Raw genomic sequence first — 20,721 nt, 5'->3', positions numbered from 1 at the left:
CAGTAATTCGATCGCAGACAGGAAGCAGGATTAGTTCACGCTGCATGACTTCTATTCTGGTGGTCATAGGGCAGCCGAGGATGAGTCTCATCGCTCTGTTTTGGATTTTCTCTATGCTTTGTTTCTCGCGTTGGGAGGCAACTACAAGGACAGGAGAGGCATAATCTATGACAGCTCTGACGATAGCAATGTACATGAGACGTAGGACCCTGACAGAGGCTCCTTTGAGGCCGTGAGTGAGGGACTGGAGGGGCCTCATTCGTTGGCGGCACTGGGACATGACGTGGGCGGCGACAGCGGAGGTGGTGGCGCTGGTAGTGGCTCGCATGGGTAGACCAAGGTACCTGTAGGTGCTTACTTGATCGATGTCTTGTCCTTGCAGAGTCAGCGGAGTCTGACGCGGGAAGTGTGAGGTGAACTTGATCTGGAGGAGAATATCATCGGCGTAGCTTATGGTGTGACCGTCTAGGACTCGATCAGCAAAGATGTCGTTGAGGCGGCAGATGGAGTTCATGAGTACATTAAAGAGTGTAGGGCTGAGTACACCTCCCTGAGGCGTGCCAAGATCAAGGTCCCTGATCGTAGAGTAGTGGCCCTGAAACCGGACACGGGCCTGTCGACGGGAGAGGTAGTCAGCAATCCACGTGAGGAGTTTGCCCTTCATATCAATGTGAGTGAGGCCCTCAAGGATCACTTCTCTATTGGCTTTATCAAAAGCACCCTTGAAGTCGACGAAGAGGGAGGTTTTGGCTGGGTGTTCGCCATGTAGTGAGCGATGCAGTGAGCAGTACTCTCTCCGGGGCGGAAACCATAGAGGTCAGGGTGCAGGTGGGCTTCAATTTTCCAATGGAGGCGGTGGCGTATCATACGCTCCATCATCTTTGAGAAGCAGGAGATGAGGGAGATTGGACGATATTCATCTTGTCTGTCTGGTTTAGGGACTGGGATGATGGTGGCAGTCTTCCATAAGTGAGGCAGCTGACCAGTATCATAAGAGAGGTTAAATAGACAGAGGAGGGGGTTACCTGGGGTGGCAATAAGGGCATTTGGCACATCATATGTGACGCCGTCATCGCCAGGGGCGGTGGACCGGCCGCGCTTAACAGCATTTAGTAGTTCACACTGTGTGAAAGGCACGTCAGTGTCTGCAGATAGGTCTTGGTACTCGGAGATGCGCTGTCGGCATTGTGGTTGCAGTGCGAGGGTGAGATCCCGTACAGCGGGAGGTAGTGCAACAATGGAGGCGGCCTCCTGCCACGTCTGGGAGAGCGCCTCGACTCGGGCAGCTGGTCTGGGGTGAAGCGCGGGTCTGGCGTTGATGCCCAGGGCACGGTTAATGGGCGCGCCATATATCACCTATAGATGTAGACTGGTCAATAGAAGAAGCAAAGTCAAACCATTGCTTCTCTCGTGCGAAAGTGATGGCAGATTGGAGCTCTTTATTTGTGCGCATCAGGAAGCGTAGAGCGTCAGTGGAGCTGGGAGATTTCTTCCACTGGTCGACTGCTAGTCGGTGCCATACTCGGATAGACTTAACATGAGGGTCGCGGTTAACATTCCAATGACTCCTGGGCTGGCGGTTAGGGCGGCGGTGTTTTGGGGCAGGGCGGAGGAGGGTAGTGCATTGTTTGGACAGATCAAGGTAGAGTTGGTCTGCAGTGGTGACAGTGTAACCCTGAAACCATTCAGCAATGGTAGCGATGAAGGCAGGTATGTTGGCAGGGGGTAGGCTGAGCCTAGGGCCCTTGGGTGGGGGGTATTCTCACGTACTGGAGAGTAGTGTGGATAGGGAAATGGTCACTGTGGGGGAGTGGAGGATGCGGGTGGAGTGTGGGCGGTGAGGGTCAGAGTAGAGGGCGATGTAGTCAAGTTTCCCTCCCCCGATGTGGGTGGGTGAAGGAGGGCAGAGAAGACGTACAGGGTCATCAGTGGTTTGTAGGTAGGAGAGCCAGGAATTACCCCGGGAGTTTGAGTGGGGCCCCTGGGACGATACCACCGACGCACACGCCATCACAATCACACTAAAAGGTTTGTCCCTCAATATTGTCAATGTCTATGTGCCTCCCTCCACCCCTACTGTACCTGTCCTACCACACCATATCACCTCCACCCCCACCCTCCTTGTGGGGGACCTCAATGCCCAACACCCCAGAGGATAGGCAATGAGTCGCAGGCGTCCCAGTGCCTGACCTCTGACCTCAACCTTGAGAACCGAGGCCCGTGTTCCAGGGCTACCTATTGGACCTGAGGACACCACCCCTGACTACCTGTACCTCACCGGCATGTCGACGCACACGCCTGGGATCGGTGGTAGATGCGGTACCGTTCTTGCCTCGCAAGCGAGATGTCACGGGTTCGATTCCCGGGCCGGTGGAAGTTGTTTGGACTTACTTCCTAGCCCCCACCAGTCCCTGTTCACCTAGCAGTAAAGTAGGTACCTGGTGTAAATCGAAAATTGCGAATTCGTGTTCAGGGAAAATTGTTGGAGCTTCCAATAACTTCATGACATAAACCACTGACTCTTCAGGCTTCTACGCCCTTGACTCTTCAGGCTTCTACGCCCTTAACTCGTGAGACATAAAGGCAAGCATGAACTTAGCATGCTTCCCTGTTGGGCACTGTAAACGCTTCTGCGCTTCACCTTACACAAGGATGTAGGGGTGCCCAATAAAAAAAAAAAAAAAAAGCACACGCCATCACAGTCACACTAAAAGGTATGTCCCTCAATATTGTCAATGCCTATGTGCCTCCCTCCACCCCTACTGTACCTGTCCCACCACACCATATCACCTCCACCCCTACTGTACTTCACCACGCCTAGTACATTGGCAACCCTGGGCTTGGCAGCACTGTTTGTAAACTTTGTGGTCAACCGACTCTCACACCCTCTCTCACTACATCCTCACTTGCCCTATGACCTCCTCCAACAGGTCCCCAGCCGTTACCAACACCTCTTCACTCCCTGACCAGATATTCCTCCTCCTAGTGACAGGCCTTGCACTTGACATTATTCGGGACCTGCCACACTTTACCATAAACAGATAAATTGTGCCGTGATTTTTTCCACACACTCATCATTCTGTCACTTTCTGTAACTCTCTGACAAAACCCATGACCCTTCAGGCTTTCACGCCCTTAATGCAAGGATCATAAAAGCAAGCATGAATTCTGCATGCTTCCCAGATCGGCGCTGTAAACGCTTCTGCGCTTCACCTTGCACAGGAATTGAAATTGAACTAAAACAGTTTATTTAGCCATAAAAACACAGATACAGAGTGGATAATAACACCAATATTAACATGGCTGAGCCAGTTGAGAACCTGCGCTCTCTTTTAGGCACCTGATATATACTATCCATTTATCTCAAGGAAGTATTATGTAAAATTTAGTAACATCTGGAATAGTACAATAGCATGGTGGTAATAAGAACATCTCATAATGTTACCACGGTTATCACTTCAATATTTATTTATTTTATTTATTTATTTATTAATTTTTAGTTTATTTTTTTATTTATATTTTAAGTATATACATAAATTACAGTGGAATTTAAAGACATAATTATAAATGGGGAGCAGTACAACATGGGTTGTACAGTATTAAGGTTGAACAAGAGGACAGAGCTGTCAGGATTATGTCTAGCTGGCAATTATGTTTATTGCAATGGTAATTTCTAATCAATTTACATGATAATTTCTGATAAAACGGTTTTGATGGTACAATAAAAGCAGGTACTGTAAATGTACTAGGGATTACAAGAAATATTAATACTTAAACAATAGATATTTTTTTAAGAGATGATTTAAAGGAAGGGAGCTCTGTCTTTGCTCAGATGGGTGGGGGTAGGTTGTTCCACACCTTCACACCATGATATTTTATGGAGGTCTGGGACTGAGAGGAGCGCATGGGGGGTGGTCTTAGTAGCTCTGGGTGCCTTAAGTTGTATCTCTGATTATTCCGGAACTGGAAATAATTAGTGTCAAGCAAGTGATTGATAGCAGTAGGTGTAAATAATCTTTGAATTTTAACATTTTAAATTTAGCAAATGTTTCGTTTGTGTGATCCGTTTTTTTTTAATTGGTCATTGTCCGTACAAATCTCTTTTGTGCAGTAACCAGAGATTGTGTTTTTGAAGAGCCAGAGGCCTCCCATAGAGTGTGACAGTGTATCAGGTGTTGGTAAACAAGATCATGATAGATTTCTTTCTTTGCTGTGAGAGTGATACATGATACCGCACTGTTTATTGACTTTACTGTGAATGGTTTGTATGTGGTTTCTCCAGTCAAGTTTCTCATCAACAATAACTACGAGGAATTTAGTATTTTGTTCTCGTTTGAGGACTGTATTACCAAGGTACAGGGGGTCTAAGTCTGGGGGTAAGTTTTTCCTTCTGTGAAAGATCGAGTAGGATGTAAGGGGGTGCCCAATAAATTAGACCCCTCGGGGGCAATCTAAAAAAAAATAATCTTAACGTCACACTGTATTTACCTTCTTACAGCTTAGCTATGTTACTTATAGAGTCCACATTTATAGTGTCAATGTACCGAGATACGTAAAGCACACAGAGTAACATTTCATACGTGTATCAAGCTTCGTACGGAGCTAGAAGATAGAATAGGTCAGAGGTGCAAGAGGGTGTGACCAACCCTTACAGTGACTGAAATACATAACAAGAAATATAAATATGCGTCTTTGAAGAGATAATAGATTTTTTTTTTTTGTCACTTGACAATAAACTCAGCCATCAGAGTACACTTACTGTTCAATCAGTTACACTGAAAGTTAACATCAGAAGACTCAGAAATTATCTGTCCCTTCGACCACGCTTGTGCATGTGTGCGTATGTCAGAACTTTCCTGGACAAAGTAAATTAACAAAAAATGGACTTCATTCCTTCAAGGAGCAGACCTTAATATAGCTATGTTAAGGTTATTTCCTTCTGAAACTGCTTAGTTACATATACTGAGTGATAACAATTACAATATTACGCTTATAAGACCGAAATTAACACAAAGCTTAATTATTTAAGAGTAACACCGGAATGAGTAAAAAAAAAGAAACTTAAATTATTAAAGTAATTTTAAAAGAAAATGCACAATAAAAATGATTACGAACAGTGCTGGTATGTGACTGTACGTTAGGGGGCAGTGAAATTTTGCTCAAAGCTGCACTCTTCAGGCATTGTTCCTTATACATATCTAAGACTCCATGCCAAATTTGAAGCTGATATGTCGATGTTTAGTCTGCCGCATTTTCTACTGAAATTTTTTAATTTACCTACAGTACTAGCCAAACAGCCGCTGTGGCGGTGCAATGTTCTGTTCAGTGTTTATCAACTTTTTTTTCATATCTCTTATTTCATTTAAGTTGTCTTGTTGCAGATGAGTATGGTGCTATGTCTATATTGATTATCAGCCTTTTCTCATTTCATTTCTCAATGGGAAAAAGCAATTGGAGATAGGCAGAATGTTCCTTCTTAGCCAAAAAACTATTGAGGAAAGGTTGAGAAAATTGTACAGTAGAGGAATTGAACTAAATAAGAACAAGAATGTAGGCAAAAAAGCTGCATTTCAGGTAGAAATGAAAGAGTTGTTTGATATCTGTAGCTGTTATTGTCCCGTTGCCTCCTGTCAGGATGTGAGGTGCATAGTTAAGGAGTGTGACGGATATCACCTGGCATGTAATTGTGTTATAAAAGTTCCCAAACGTGAGGTGCAGTTTCTCCTTGACCAGCGAGGTGATAGGAAGATGAAGATTGCAGGGGTTGACATGAAAGTGACGACGATGTGGGACAGAGTGACGGCAAGAGAGAAGCATGATGCGGACAGAGTTAGGAGACAGCTTGAGCAAAAACATAGATATCTGGTAGCTGGAGATATTCCTTATGTTGAGGATAATTCAGATGATTCAAGAGATATTCCTCTCGTCAATACTGATGCTGATTTTGTCCCTGATCCAAGGGCTCTGACAGACACCAGTTCACAGAACCGGACAAGACTCCCTACACTGGTTGCCGCTTGTGACCGATACTTGATTAGTGATTATGCTGGAGCTGCCATTGCTACTGCCACCTTAACTGACTATGGCATTATCACAAAGGATGACAAGAGTCAGGTTATTGGACCACATAAGCTGCGGGATGCGAGACAAAAATACCGATTTAAGAGGCAAGAAATTGAGATGGCTAGTTTAGATAATTTGACGTCACTCTATTTTGATGGTAAGAAGACCGCCACTCGTGTGATGATAAAGAATGAGAAGACCGAGAAATGGAGTTCGAGGATGATGGTGAAAGATCATTATGTCATCATGGTTGAGCCTGGCAATGAATATCTCACACATGTGACTCCCAAGACTGGACACGGAAAGCAGATTGCCAAAACTATTCACGAGTTTCTGGTGGAGAAAAATCTAACCCAGCAGCCCATTGTGTGTGTTGGTTGTGATGGAACCAATGTAAATGTAGGATCAGAAAATGGAGTCATTCATCATCTTGAAATGTTACTTGGTCACCCGCTCCATTATTTCATATGTCAGCTTCACGGAAATGAGCTGCCTTTCCGCGCAGTTTTTTATCACTATGATGGTAAACCAAGTGGTCCTGAGCATTGGCGTGGTCCCATTGGAAAGCAGATCAAGGAGTCTTTGTCTGAGCTTCCAGTTGTCGCCTTCCAGCCAGTCAGTTTCCCTGATTTCCCTGTGTTTAATGATGAAGTGGAGAAAGATCTGTCCTGGGATCAGAAATACCTGTATAGGATTTGTAAAGGAGTTATCACAGGTGTTGTTGAAGATGACTTGGCTGCTATTGAGCCAGGTCCTCCCTGTGTGTCAAGGTGGAACACCTTATGGAGTAGAATCCTCAGGCTGTATGTAGCAACATCAAGACCCAGCCATGAGTTGAAAAGAATTGTCATTACAATAATAAAGTTCAGTGCTCCAATGTGGTTTTACATCAAGATACACCCTTACGTAACACACGGCTCAAGGAACGTATTCCAGTCCCTGCTATATATGAAACACCTGAATAGTGAGGAGGAGACGATAGTGAAGAAGGCTGTCCAGAGAAATGCATACTTCGCCCACACAGATCAACTTCTTCTTGGTATGTGTGCAGATGAGGACATGACTGTTAGAGAAAAAGCTGTCTCAATGATAAGAAAAATTAGAGAGGAGAATCAGCAAAAGGAAGAATGCACTGGCAGATCTGAAGAGGAGGAGGAAGATTCTGATGCTGCTGTTGACGAGAATTTGTTAAACTATACTGATGAGGAGGGTAAAGATGGAGATGGGAATGAGGATGTGCCTCCTGTAGTCAACATGAGAAAGGTGGTGACTCCGAAACTAAAGTGGCAAGCAAAAAACTATCATTCCATGATTAACTGGAGGAATGAACTCAAGACTGAGCCTCCTTACATTGCTTCTCTGTCAAATCTACAGGTTAATGACATTCTTGAGACACCATTAGTGGTGCCCAAGTGGCCAAACAGCACTCAGGCGGTCGAGAGAGGCATAAAAGTGATGACTGAAGCTTGCACTGAAGTGACGGGATAAGAATCAAGAGATGGATAAGTACGTGGTCACATTAATGCGCCATCACAGGGGCTCCATGCTTCGTACCTCCTTCAAGTCTTCTTGTAATCAGTCCACTAGTAAGACTAGCCCAGTTACCATCTCTACTCAGTGTGTCTGGTAGTTCAACCAACTTGATCATCAGCTCAGCACTTCCAATGGCTTAATATTGCTATGCCACATTATATATCATCCCGACTGCCGTGAAAACCGAACTGACATTTCTGGCCTCCAGTACTGCTCTAAATATTCTATTACCTACGTGTTGATAGAATATCTGGTAAGTGTCAAGGTGTGTTTTTTTTATTTATAAATGTGATTCTTATTCCATATGCATTTTGTGCATTGATTTTCTTTTCCAAGCCAGCTATCATCACCAGCATGAAGCTTATATTCTGTAATGCTGTCCAAACTCCAATATCATATTATTTGGCTTTAACAACCAATTAGTACTGTATGCAGGGGGTCCTCAATACACTGTTATGCTGAGGCATAATTTCGTATTATACAGTAATCTTGTAACCTAGCTGTTTTAATTGTTTTCTGTCTCATGCAGCAGCTTTTTTGACAAATTTAGTCAAATTTTCGTTTATATCGTGATGTATTAATTCATTATGTAAGAATATTCTAGAATGTATTGCATCATTTTTTTTTAATTTGCCTCTTACTGTAAGCCGAGATCATTCTAGAATTCTCCAGGAAGGTCTCGAGCCGACCTCCCGCGTCTGGACTTTGTTAGAATGTTCTAGGCGTCTGACGAACCGTATATATGCTGGGGCGGGTTGCCTAGCCACTGCACCTTTCCTCTCCTTCCCTTTAGCCTTCCCCTTAACCTCCTTCCCCTGTCACTAGCCTTTATGTTATGTATGTCCTAGGGACAGTTAGTCGGTCGCCCCTGCTCATAGTGTAAAGACTAAGCCTAGCAGAACAACTGAAGACAATTATTGTGCAATTATTGTTATTAATATAACGTGAGAAGACTAAGGAATTGTACACTGGTAGTGTGATGACTATATATTTGGAGTGCGGAGTTAAGCTGTGAAGACATTACCCTGTTCGCAGTGTAACCGCTCATAGGAGCGATTTTGGTTTGTGCAGGACAATAAGACCCTTGTCGTTGACGCGATGAGTATAATTCGGTCAAAACCTGTTAAAACACAATTCACATATAATAACTGCTGGTATATCAGGACACACAGTTTGAATAGTACGATCAATATACAGTACATAACCTATTAACCCCTTAAATATTACTCACATGTTACAACTGTTGATACATCAGGACACAGTTTGTATAATATGATCAATATACAGTACATAAATACACTTATTAAAGTTATTTAGAGTTCTTAGAGGGTTTAATAGTTCACACTCACGTTTTGGGGTCTAGGGTTTGACCAATGAGAACAAATATAATATCCTCCTGGTAGATGTTGGCTGAACGAAAATTCAAGATGCTATCTCTACGGTAGAAGGCGAGACTCTGGTCCTCAGGCAGTCACACAGCTGCTACCAGCTCCATCTCGCTTAGTAAGCTACTAGCGGAATCGCCGCCCTCCGGTGCGTCGGATCGGGTTGGTTGGTTTTTTTTTGAGATCCCCACATGACACTTGCTATCCATGCCAAGTTTGGTCCGGGCGGCTCATTCGCTAGGCCACGGTAGGACGCCATCCTCCGGGAGGCTCCACATTGTCTCACTGTTCAGTCCCCAAAACTTCTTCTTCCATCAATAGTTCATTAACGGTGTATGTATGTTCCACTACAACAGTACAGCAAAGTATATTTTTTTAGCATTAAACTGTTATTATTTTATTGTCTAATCATCACTACATATAACACCACCCATCATCACTACATATAACAACATCCATCATCACTACATATGACATTATCCATCATCACTACATATAACACCATCCATCATCATCACTACATTTAACACCATCCATCATCACTACATACAACAACATCCATCATCACTAGATATGACATTATCCATCATCACTACATATGACATTATCCATCATCACTATATACAACACCACCCATCATCACTACATATAACATCATCCATCATCACTACATATGACACCACCCATCATCACTACATATAACATCATCCATCATCACTACATATAACACCACCCATCATCACTACAGATCGGTAAAGTAGGTTCCGAGATTCTCGTGCAGACACACACACACACATACTTCTTTGTTTTATATATATAGATTATGAGTTGTAAACAGTTTCTTCACTCAACATGTGGCCGACACGTGGCGATAACAAGTAGTGCTGTGAAGAATTACTGTTTATTAAAGAAGACTACAGTGCACAAGTGTGTTTCTGTGACCTGGTGGAAATCTACCCGCCTGTTGTTTGTCTGTACACTGATACCGATCGTCGGGGAATTACCGGAGACTGGCGGGACAGCCAGTGGTAATTCGACAACTATTGTGAGATGATATCTACTGCTCTGTACATACGACCCTAGCCGCTGGTAACTAGTGGTGGAAGCTGGGTAAGCGGTGAAAGGAGGAGGGTTGTAACAATACATTGGGGATGTGTTCCTGTTACGTCTTGCCATCACATTTTGATGGGAAAGCCATTGCTGACACACTGGCACTGATCCTGGCGTCTCTTCCTCCCCCCTGACCCCCTGTACCGCAATTTTTCCATGCTACAGGCCCATATTGTTTCATATGGTTACGTATTTACATGCCGTTAATATACTTAGATGTGTGCCGTATAGCAGTCAACCTTGTAAGAGCGTTTTTTTTTATGAAAGTTGTAAAAGATGAGTGTCTTTTGAAATAAGTTTATCTTATGTATTTGTGAATTGTATTGGTTCAGTGTAATTTCTAATATTGTTGTTTACATTGGAGACTCTTTTCGAAGATTGAATTCACGGTGTACAGTCAGCCAAAGATGCACTGACCCCACCCTGGGTCTCGTGCTCGCAATTTTACCTGGCAACACTTGGTAAAGTAAGGCTGTATGTCAAGGTGATTGTGATTGGTGGATCTGTCAGGATAATTGTTAAACAAACCAAAGGTAGAATTTTTATAATAATAAACTATTCATTATTATTTAAGGTCATGGGAAGTTTCCAAATTTTCGTATATTTGCTTAAATTATGAAGAAAATTATATTAATGAATTAGCAACTCAACTACAACCACAGCTGCCACAAGATTCTCACATCAAATTTTCATTATATAAACAGATATACGAACATTTGGAAACTTCTCATGGCCTTAAACAACAATGAATACTTTATTATTATATAAATTAAATTTAGGGTCTAATGGACTCCATGTGGTCTTCTTTGTTTGTGTTTCCCACCTGTCCTACAAAAAGATTAATCTAAGAATCACATCCGAAGGACGTACCTGGTACAACCTTTAAATTTAATGTCAGTAGGAAAAGGTCTGATATGGCAATATTCTTACTTTAAGACACTCTAATATCCCACCAAACATAGTCAGATTACTTCCTCTCTTGTGTTGGGGTCAGTATTGAGCATTAGTATTTATCTGTCTTCTTATCTTTGGTGTGTTTACTTGTATGAAAAGAGACTGACGACCAAATGATGGCCCGTGCGCTTCCAGCTGAGTGATGAGAGTGTGCATTCACACACTACTACTACTACTACTACTACTTTATTGTCACTCGGAATCTAGTATGACGATCATCCAGCTATGATAAAATGATGTGACTTATTAAAGATGTCACCTTTGTTGGTGAGCTCTGAGGTGACTAGAGAGACCGATGCGGGACCGGCAGGTCATCAACAGATATTGCACATGTGGATGGCTCCATCTAGTGCGAGAGGGGCTGCGGCAGCGTCTTTCCGGCGTTGGCGCTTTTTCTGCCTCGGAATGCAATCTGGCAAACTCGAAAGTATTGACACCTTCTTGTAGAGTGCTCCTCTAAGAGTTACGGTGTGGAGTAATCGTCTCCCGGGTGAGGGGGTCGATTTGGCACTTTTTCCAGATTAGTCTTAAGGTTATCATTATACCTTTTCAGTTGCCCTCCACCGATACTTTTACTATTCGTAAGGTAACTGTAAAGTAGCTGCTTTGGCAGTGTAATGTCGTCCATGTGAGTATTATGGCCAGTCCAGTGTAGTTGTTCATGGAAAGTAGACTACAGTACATGGGTGAAAGTTTTCAAGTGCCTTGAGGTGTCTCATAAATGTGACCCTTGTCTAGCTACCATACAGCAGGGTGGGGAGGACCAATGCTCGATATACTTGCAACTCTGTAGATAATTTTAGCTCCCTACAGCTGAAAAATAGGGTACAGAGTCTGCCAAAGGCTTGAGGTGCACATCTGATCCGATTTTTAAATCTCTTCATTCGATGTCCACGGTGATGGACAGGTGGGAACCGAGATAATGAAAGTTGGTAACATTAGAGAGGGTAGTACCATTAAGATGGATGGATGGTGGAGGTGTGGCTGAACCAGGGGCAGACTGAAAGAGAATCTGAATCTTACGTACATTCACCTCAAGGCCGAAGTTTGTATACGAATCTGCATACCTCTGTTCCTGCCTGGAGTCGTCTTATGTTGAAAAGACACTTCATTTGGTACCCGATGTCCAACCCCCTGGCTAAATTACCACTGGAATGAATAAGGAAGGCAGGCAAGAAAATGGAAAAGAGAGTTGGTGCTAGTAAACATATTTGTTTTACCCTCATTTGGATGGGGAAAAACTCAGTCTGGGTGCCGTTGTGCAGGACACTGCCGTTCATGCCATCGTGGAGTTGCCTTACAATAGGGATGAATTTTGGTTGGCAGACAATATGGTTGAGGGTCCGCCAGAGGCTTCCCTGTTGACCGAGTCAAAGGCCTTGTTTAGGTCGATGAAGGCCATGTACATGTCACGATGCTGTTGTCTGCACTTTTCCTGTATCTGGCGGGCAACAAAGATTATGTCAGTGGTACCACGTGATGGTCTAAAGCCACATTGAGATTCTGGGAAGAATTTTTCCTCCTCAGGAAGAAGTCTGTTTAGGAAGACTCGGGCGATAATCTTGCCAGCTACGTAGAGCAGCGAGATTCTGTGGTAGTTGCCATAGTCTGACCTGTCTCTCTTGTTCTTATAAATATTGACGACGGAGGTGCCTTTAATAGCTTGGGGAATTTACTCCTTTTCCCATATATTCTCCAGGAAAGAGTGGAGACGGCTGGTAAGCAGAGGTCCTGCAGTTTTATACACCTCGGCTGGGATCCCATCAGGCCCTGAGGCTTTGTTATTTTTATCTGTTTGATGGCAGTAGCTACCTCATCCAGGGATGAAGGATAGCTGAGGGACCTTCTGGATAGTCAGGACATCCACATTGATGTTTCGGATGATCATCAAATGGTAGTGCTCTTTCCAGCAGTAAAGGATGCCTCCTTTGTCTTTAATTAGGGAGTTACCGCCGGATGAGAAGAGAGGGGCTGCGCCATGAGCGAGTGACCATAAAATGTTTTAGTGGAAATGTAAAATCGTGCATCTTGTGTTGCTCTGCATGTTTTTGCATTTCACAAGCTTTATTTTTAAGCCAGTCATTCTTTAATTTGCGAAGTTCACGCTGGGCATCCACTTTCTTCTTGCAGAAGGTATAGTTTTGTTCCGAGACTGAGGGTTGTTCAGCCAGTCAGTTAACGCAGCATGTTTATCATCGACAAGTATATTGATTTCCAGGTTATTTTCATCAAACCATTTCTGGTGTATTCTATCGATCTGGCCGAGGGTCTCTCTGCAGGCTTTCGGCACTGGGATTTTTTTTCGAGTTATTTTTCAGCCCAGGTTAGAGGTTTTTTCTGAAATCATGTGCTACTTCTGGATCCTCCAGATGCTTTGTGTTAAAATCTTTTCTAGAGGCTTGTTGCCTTCGCCGTATTGGGGCGACGTGAAGTGAGAGCGTGGCTCTAACGAGACGATGACCAATATCGCACTAGTCTGAGCCACACATGGGTCAGGTAATGAGGACATCTCGGCGATCTCTTCCTCTTACAATAATGTAGTCAATGAGTTGCCAGTGTTTAGACTGTGGGTATTGCCAGGAACCCTTAAACTTGTCGGCCTGCCTAAACAAGATATTGGTGATAGTGAGGTTGTGTGGAGCACATTTGCCGTTGGGATTACACTTGCCTAGTCCATTTCTCCCTATGATTCCCTGCCAAATGTCAGCATCTTTCCCAACTCTGGCATAGAAGTCACCAATGAGTACAACCTTATTTTCTCTGGGGATAGATATTAGCACTCTTTCAAGGTCGGCATAAAAGGCCTCCTTGATATGTTCTGCATCCAGTGTTGGGACGTATTCACTTATCAAAAAGACTAAGGTAACCACCAGTTGTTTACAGGATGTAGTGATCTTCAATAAAATTTGGAGTCGGGTATTTCATCATAATTCATCTATATGAGGAATTCCAGCTTCTTGCTTCCTGGAAAACATTTATATTTACACAAAATACGCACCTTAAAAAAGGGAAGGTAACTTTTAGTGTTCATAATCAGAGTTTGACCAACTTCATCCTCAAAGGTGTTAAGTCCAGTGATAACATTGTGCCCAATTTCATATGAAGTTGTCGTTTTCACTTCATAGGCAACATAAAATTTTCATATATTTTGTTAACTTAAACTTGCAAGAACTGCTTAATATCGTGTCTACTTTGGGAAAATTTAAAATTTTCACTTATAGGATTTTTTTCCAGAAATTGCATAAGTCTTAGTGATTAATCTTTCTATCAATGATAAATTATGTCCACATTAACTGATAGTCTGCAAGTGTAGCCCGGAGAAGTTAACCTGGTCACAGTAGCTAAATACAATGGCAATAGAAAGGTCGGTCAAGTCACATTTCCTTTATTTCTTCCTTAATGTTTTACCTGTTAAGTCACCCAGCAATGAGTAGAGCACCTACCGACAAACAGAACCGTAAATATGTATTACACAACAAAAGTTCTCTAGCCCTAAAAATTTAGGAATATATCTCGTATCTTCACGGAGGACTAGAGAGTAACCATTACATCCTTCACACAAAACCCTTTGTACTTAAGGTTACTCTAAAACAGTACTGCTTTGTACCTCCAAAACAAAAACGTTATCTATACGACATACATTGAACACTTCTAATAATACAAATTACAAATGTAAAACACTCAGAAGTTCAATAGGATAATAATAAGTAATAATAATAATGCACCAACTAAAAAATATATATTTTCTTCTTGTAATTACAGGAGTAAATAATTTATAACTCTTTCACCTCACTACACAAGTGATTTCATAAGAAATTCCCGGAAGTGCAATCTGGCATTAGGATCAGGCGGGTCACCACTGTGGCCTCCAATTAGTTAAGAACACTGCTTGTATTGTAATCAGTTTTATAAAGACATTTAAAATTGTTATTACAGGGATTCTCGTCTTTGGATCAAATGTAACTTTAACTTTATTTTTGAACAATAAATCTTTTGTCCATTTTACTAATTCGGATGTAGAGAATATTTTAATTACCAACTTCATGTTATCTAATAATAATATAATTTAAAATCATGTAAAACTTGAATTGTCTATCACTATTGTCATTCACCCTATAATACTTCTTTATGTAAAACATCTTCATATACACCTCACATTTTCTGTATTCTTGGCACAGTATTATATACAGTAACTATGTCACTGAACTAATGGTTATCTCAGGGATGGAGGCGACGGAAGAACCAGTGACGACGGCTGGGGAAGAGTCAGAGGTAACGTTCACAGTAGTGGACTACACGCTCTTCAGCCTCTTGTTGGTGGCGTCTTTCAGCATCGGGGTGATCAGCACCATCAGGAACCGTGACAAAAAGTCCACGCAGGAATTCCTGTTAGGAGGCAGGACCATGTCACCGGTGGCTGTGTTGTTCTCTCTCATCGGCGGCCGCATGTCTGCAATATCAATGTTAGGTTAGTATGAATTATCTGTGAAAATAATACTCAAAGGTCCATAAAAATTTAATTCAACAAAAAGTTGTAACTATGCACACTGTTTGGCGATGAAAAATAACATGTATTTTTATGTGTTAATGAAATAACTCCACACACATGACATATGTTTCCAATCATAAAATATGATCTAAGATCTTCTAAAGAAATTTTCCTTGGCTGATTTGTCTTGGTGACAAGAAACAAAAAACAGGGCTAGTAGGAGAGTAAAGACTGCTGCCTGGAAGTTGGGTATTTGGTTACATGACAGTGTCGTGCGCACGACAGTGCCTCTTGAAAATATCGCCGCTACTACTACCGCTACCGTTACAGGTATTCATTGAAAAATAACGCGTTATCACTACTTATGAAGAATCAAAATTCTTTTTAAACACAAATTCAAAGCTAAGTTGCTCTCAGTTACTGAGCAGCGTGAGAGGAAAAATGTGTATAAAGTATAGAATGTTTTTCTTCATTGTCATTCTATGCACTAGAAAGTGATAATTACATGACAGTTATCTTCCATAAGGTTTTGCATTTATTTTAACAAATGACGGGGACCTCCAGAAAATTCCTTGACTTATCCCTAATTTCAGTCCAATTTGTTAATCTGCTTGACTACTGATGCAATTTCTTGTTTTTCTTTTGTTTGTTTTTTTAATCTTGAGGCAATTTTGTCCCCGCTTTTCCCTGATTCATGTGGACTAAGTCAAACTTTGTACTTGAAGCCGAGATTGTTTTTGTTTTTTTAATTTTATCATAGATGACTTGACAGTCTTTTGGCGTAATTAATGTATCTATACACTAAGAGTTCCAATAATAATTTCAAATTTGAAACCTTTTTTATGCCGTTAACATAGTCAAAGATTTACAGTCATTAATAACCAAACAATCCACCATAATTCAGTCAGTCTGTATGATGATAGACTGACGTAATTTAACCATATACTTCCTGTGCATTAGATGGTAATATTCGATGTTACGTTTTAAATGCAAGAAAGTGGTTTTCTTACCGTAGAACTCAGATACCTTCACAATGATTACTCACCCAGGAGATTATGGTGTATCACTACGTAGAATTTCACTCTGCTTCCGGCATTCAATGCGTTGTGTACTTTATAAATGATGATTTAATGAATTCCATTAATTTCCAACATCCATCTAAGTTATTGGTTATACTTTGTCATAACCAATCAGTCATTACCTTTGGTAATAATAATAATAGAGGGATCACAGATACGGGCAGATGATTGCACTTACGCTTATTTGGCACAATTCCATAGCACCGTAAGTTATAAGGGAGAGTTTGTCAACCTGGAGAATTAATCGTTAGATCTATTTGGCTGGCCTGGAGTGCTCTTGTAGCAAACAGGCCCTCACCAGTGATCACTTCCTTTACAGGGCACGTTAACTTTTCGCTGGACTTAACAACAATCTCGGGGATTTGCACACACACAGACTCGTAGCACTGGTAGGACTGTCTGGCCCCTGTTCTATTGTAAGTCTGCGGAGAAGGAGGTCTACTCTCACCCACGATCTAAAGCCCACTGACTAAAATGAGGTTTTTGAGGCGTGAAAAGATGATCAGTACAACACTGTCTCACTGACCACCCTTATCGGCTGGCCGGGTACCTTAACTCTGCCTAAACAAACATTTGGGATGGGTTGTGTGGGAGGCCCAACGCAACCCATGACATTGGACTATACCCTTCTGCGTAATGATTTCATAATACATATACCTTATCAAGAGAATATTGGTCGTAAGACTATTAGCATGACCAAGAGGAGGACCACACACACACACACACACACACACACACACACACATTCAAGGACATTTAGTGTAAACACATATACACGATTTAGTCTAGGATATGCGAGAACACTGGGCAGAAAATGCCAGCGACTTGTCCGCTGTGAAGCCACTCCCAAGTGTAGCATTAATAGGAAGGTGCCACTCCTAAGTGTAGCATTAATAGGAAGGTGCCACTCCCAATTGTAGCATTAACAGGAAGGTGCCACTCCCAATTGTAGCATTAATAGGAAAATGCCACTCCCAAGTGTAGCATTAATAGGAAAATGCCAATCCCAAGTGTAGCATTAATAGGAAAGTGCCACTCCCATGTGTAGCGTTAATAGGAAGGTGCCACTCCCAATTGTAGCATTAACAGGAAGGTGCCACTCCCAATTGTAACATTAATAGGAAAATGCCACTTCCAAGTGTAGCATTAATAGGAAACTGCCACACCTAAGTGTAGCATTAATAGGAAAGTGCCACTCCCATGTGTAGCGTTAATAGGAAGCTGCCACTCCCAAGAGTAGCATTAATAGGAAGGTGCTACTCCCGAGTGTAGAATTAATAGAAAGGTGCCACTCCCAAGAGTACCATTAATAGGAAGCTGCAACTCCCGAGTGCAGCATTAATAGGAAAGTGCCACTCCCAATTGTATTAATATTAGGAAAGTGCCATTCCCAAGTGTAGCATTAATAAGAAGGTGCCACTGCAAAGAGTAGCATTAATAGGAAGAAACCACTCCCAAGTGTAGCTTTAATAGGAAGCTGCCACTCCAAAGTGTAGCATTAATAGGAAGGTGCCACTACCAAGTGTAGCAATAATAGGAAGGTGCCACTCCCAACTGTAGCATTAATAGGAAGGATGCCACTCCCAACTGTAGCATTAACAGGAAGGTGCCACTCCCAAGTGCAGCATTGATAGGAAGGTACCACTCCCAAGAGAAGCATTAAATAGGAAGGAGCCACTCCCAAGTGTATCATTAATAGGAAGGAGTCACTCCCAAGTGTAGCAATAAAATATGAAAGTGCCACTCCCAAGTGTAGCATTAATAGGAAGATGCCACTCCCTATTGTAGCACTTAATAAAGGAAGGTGCCACTCCCAAGTGTCATTAAGAGGAAGGAACCACTCCCAAGTGTAGCAATAAAATAGGAAGGTGCCACTCCCAAGTGTACTCCCAAGTGTAGCAAATAGGAAGGTGCCACTCCCAAGAAGCAGTAATAGGAAGCTGCCACTCCCAAGTAGCATCAATAGGAAGGTACCATTCCCAAGTGTAGCATCAATAGGAAGGTGCCACTCCCAAGTGTATCATTAATGGATGCTGCCACTCCCAAGTGTAGCATAAATAGGAAGCTGCCACTCCCAAGGTAGCATTAATAGGAAGGTGCCACTCCCAACTGTAGCATTAACAGGAAGGTGCCACTCTTAAGTGTAGCATTAATAGGATGGTGCCACTCCCAAGTGTAGCATTAATAGGAAGGTGCCACTCCAAAGTGTAGCATTAAATGGATGGTGCCACTCCCAAGTGTAGTATTTATAGGAAGGTGCCACTCCCAAGTGTAGCATTAACAGGAAGGTGCCACTCCCAATTGTAGCATTAATAGGAAGGAGCCACTCCCAATTGTAGCATTAACAGGAAGGTGCCACTCCCAATTGTAGCATTAATAGGAAAATGACACTCCCAAGTGTAGCATTAATAGGAAAATGCCAATCCCAAATGTAGCATTAATAGGAAACTGCCACTTCCAAGTGTAGCATTAATAGGAAACTGGCACTCCCAAGTGTAGCATTAATAGAAAACTGCCACAACCAAGTGTAGCATTAATAGGAAAGTGCCACTCCCAAGTGTAGCAATATTTGGAAAGTGCCATTCCCAAGTGTAGCATTAATAAGAAGGTTCCTCTGCAAAGAGTAGCATTAATAGGAAGAAGCCACTCCCAAGTGTAGCTTTAATAGGAAGCTCCCACTCCCAAGTGTATCATTAATAGGAAGGTGCCACTCCCAAGTGTAGCAATAATAGGAAGGTGCCACTCCCAACTGTGGTATTAACAGGAAGGTGCCACTCCCAAGTGTAACATTAATAGGAAGGTGCCACTCCCAACAGTAGCATTAACAGGAAGGTGCCACTCCCAAGTGCAGCATTAATAGGAAGGTACCACTCCCAAGTGTAGCATTAATAGTAAGGAGTCACTCCCAAGTGTAGCAATAAAATATGAAAGTGCCACTCCCAAGTGTAGCATTAATAGGAAGATGCCACTCGCTATTGTAGCATTAATAGGAAGCTGCCACTCCCAAGTGTAGCAATAAAATAGGAAGGTGCCACTCCCAAGTGTAGCATTAATAGGAAGGTGCCACTCCCAAGTGTAGCATTAATAGGAAGGTGCCACTCCCAAGTGTAGCATTAATAGGAAGGTACCATTCCCAAGTGTAATATTAATAGGAAGCTACCACTCCCAAGTGTATCATCAATAGGAAGCTGCCACTCCCAAGTGTAGCATAAATAGGAAGCTGCCACTCACAAGTGTAGCATTAATAGGAAGATGCCACTCCCAACTGTAGCATTAAAAGGAATGTGCCACTCCCAAGTGTAGCATTAATAGGATGGTGCCACTCCCTATTGTAGCATTAATAGGAAGGTACCACTCCCAAGTGAGCATTAGCAAGTGTATATTATAGGAAGGAGCCACTCCCAAGTGTAGCATTAAAGGGAAAGTGCACTCCCAAGTGTAGCCACTCCCTATAGTAGCATTAATAGGAAGCTGCCACTCCCAAGTGTGTACTATTAATAGATAGGTGCCACTCCCAAGTGTAGCATTAATAGGAAGGTGCCACTCCCAAGTGTAGTAATATTAGGAAAGTGCCATTTCCAAGTGTAGCATTAATAAGAAGGTGCCACTCCCTATTGTAGCATTAATAGGAAGGTACCACTCCCAAGAGAAGCATTATATAGGAAGGAGCCACTCCCAAGTGTATCATTAATAGGAAGGAGTCACTCCCAAGTGTAGCAATAAAATAGGAAAGTGCCACTCCCAAGTGTAGCATTAATAGGAAGGTGCCACTCCCTATTGTAGCATTAATAAAGCTGCCATACCCCATGTAGCATTATTAGAAGGTGCTACCCCAAGTAGCATTAATAGAAAGGTACGACTCAGAGGTATTAATAGGAAGGAACCACTACCAAGTGTAGCATTAATAGGAAGGTGCCACCTTATTGTAGCATTAATAGGAAGCTGCCACTCCCTATTAGCCACAGGCTGCCACTCCCAAGTGTAGCAATAAAATAGGAAGGTGCCACTCAAGTGTAGCATTAGGAAGGTGCCACTCCCAAGTGTAGCATTAATAGGAAGGTGCCACTCCCAAGTGTAGTATTATTGTGAAGGTGCCACTCCCAAGTAG

The 20,721-nt window shown here is 42.4% G+C and overlaps 1 protein-coding gene across 1 annotated transcript in view; it reads left to right on the top strand.

The window, feature by feature from the left end:
* The first annotated feature begins 7,655 nt into the window (after positions 1-7,655).
* Positions 7,656-20,721, top strand: part of LOC121879328 (sodium-coupled monocarboxylate transporter 1-like) — an 89,787-nt gene continuing 76,721 nt past the window's right edge. Inside the window, exons 1-2 of the mRNA XM_042385933.1 lie at positions 7,656-7,849; positions 15,268-15,513. Of these exons, the coding sequence (XP_042241867.1) occupies positions 15,270-15,513 (244 nt within the window). The 5' untranslated portion in view covers positions 7,656-7,849; positions 15,268-15,269. The remainder of the gene's footprint in view (positions 7,850-15,267; positions 15,514-20,721) is intronic.

The sequence above is a fragment of the Homarus americanus genome, unplaced genomic scaffold (assembly GCF_018991925.1).
Source record: "Homarus americanus isolate GMGI-L3 unplaced genomic scaffold, GMGI_Hamer_2.0 scaffold16894, whole genome shotgun sequence".
NCBI classification, from domain to species: Eukaryota; Metazoa; Arthropoda; class Malacostraca; order Decapoda; family Nephropidae; genus Homarus; species Homarus americanus.
The sequence above is the reverse complement of the archived record's forward strand: the minus strand, read 5'-3'. Positions and strand labels throughout refer to the sequence as shown.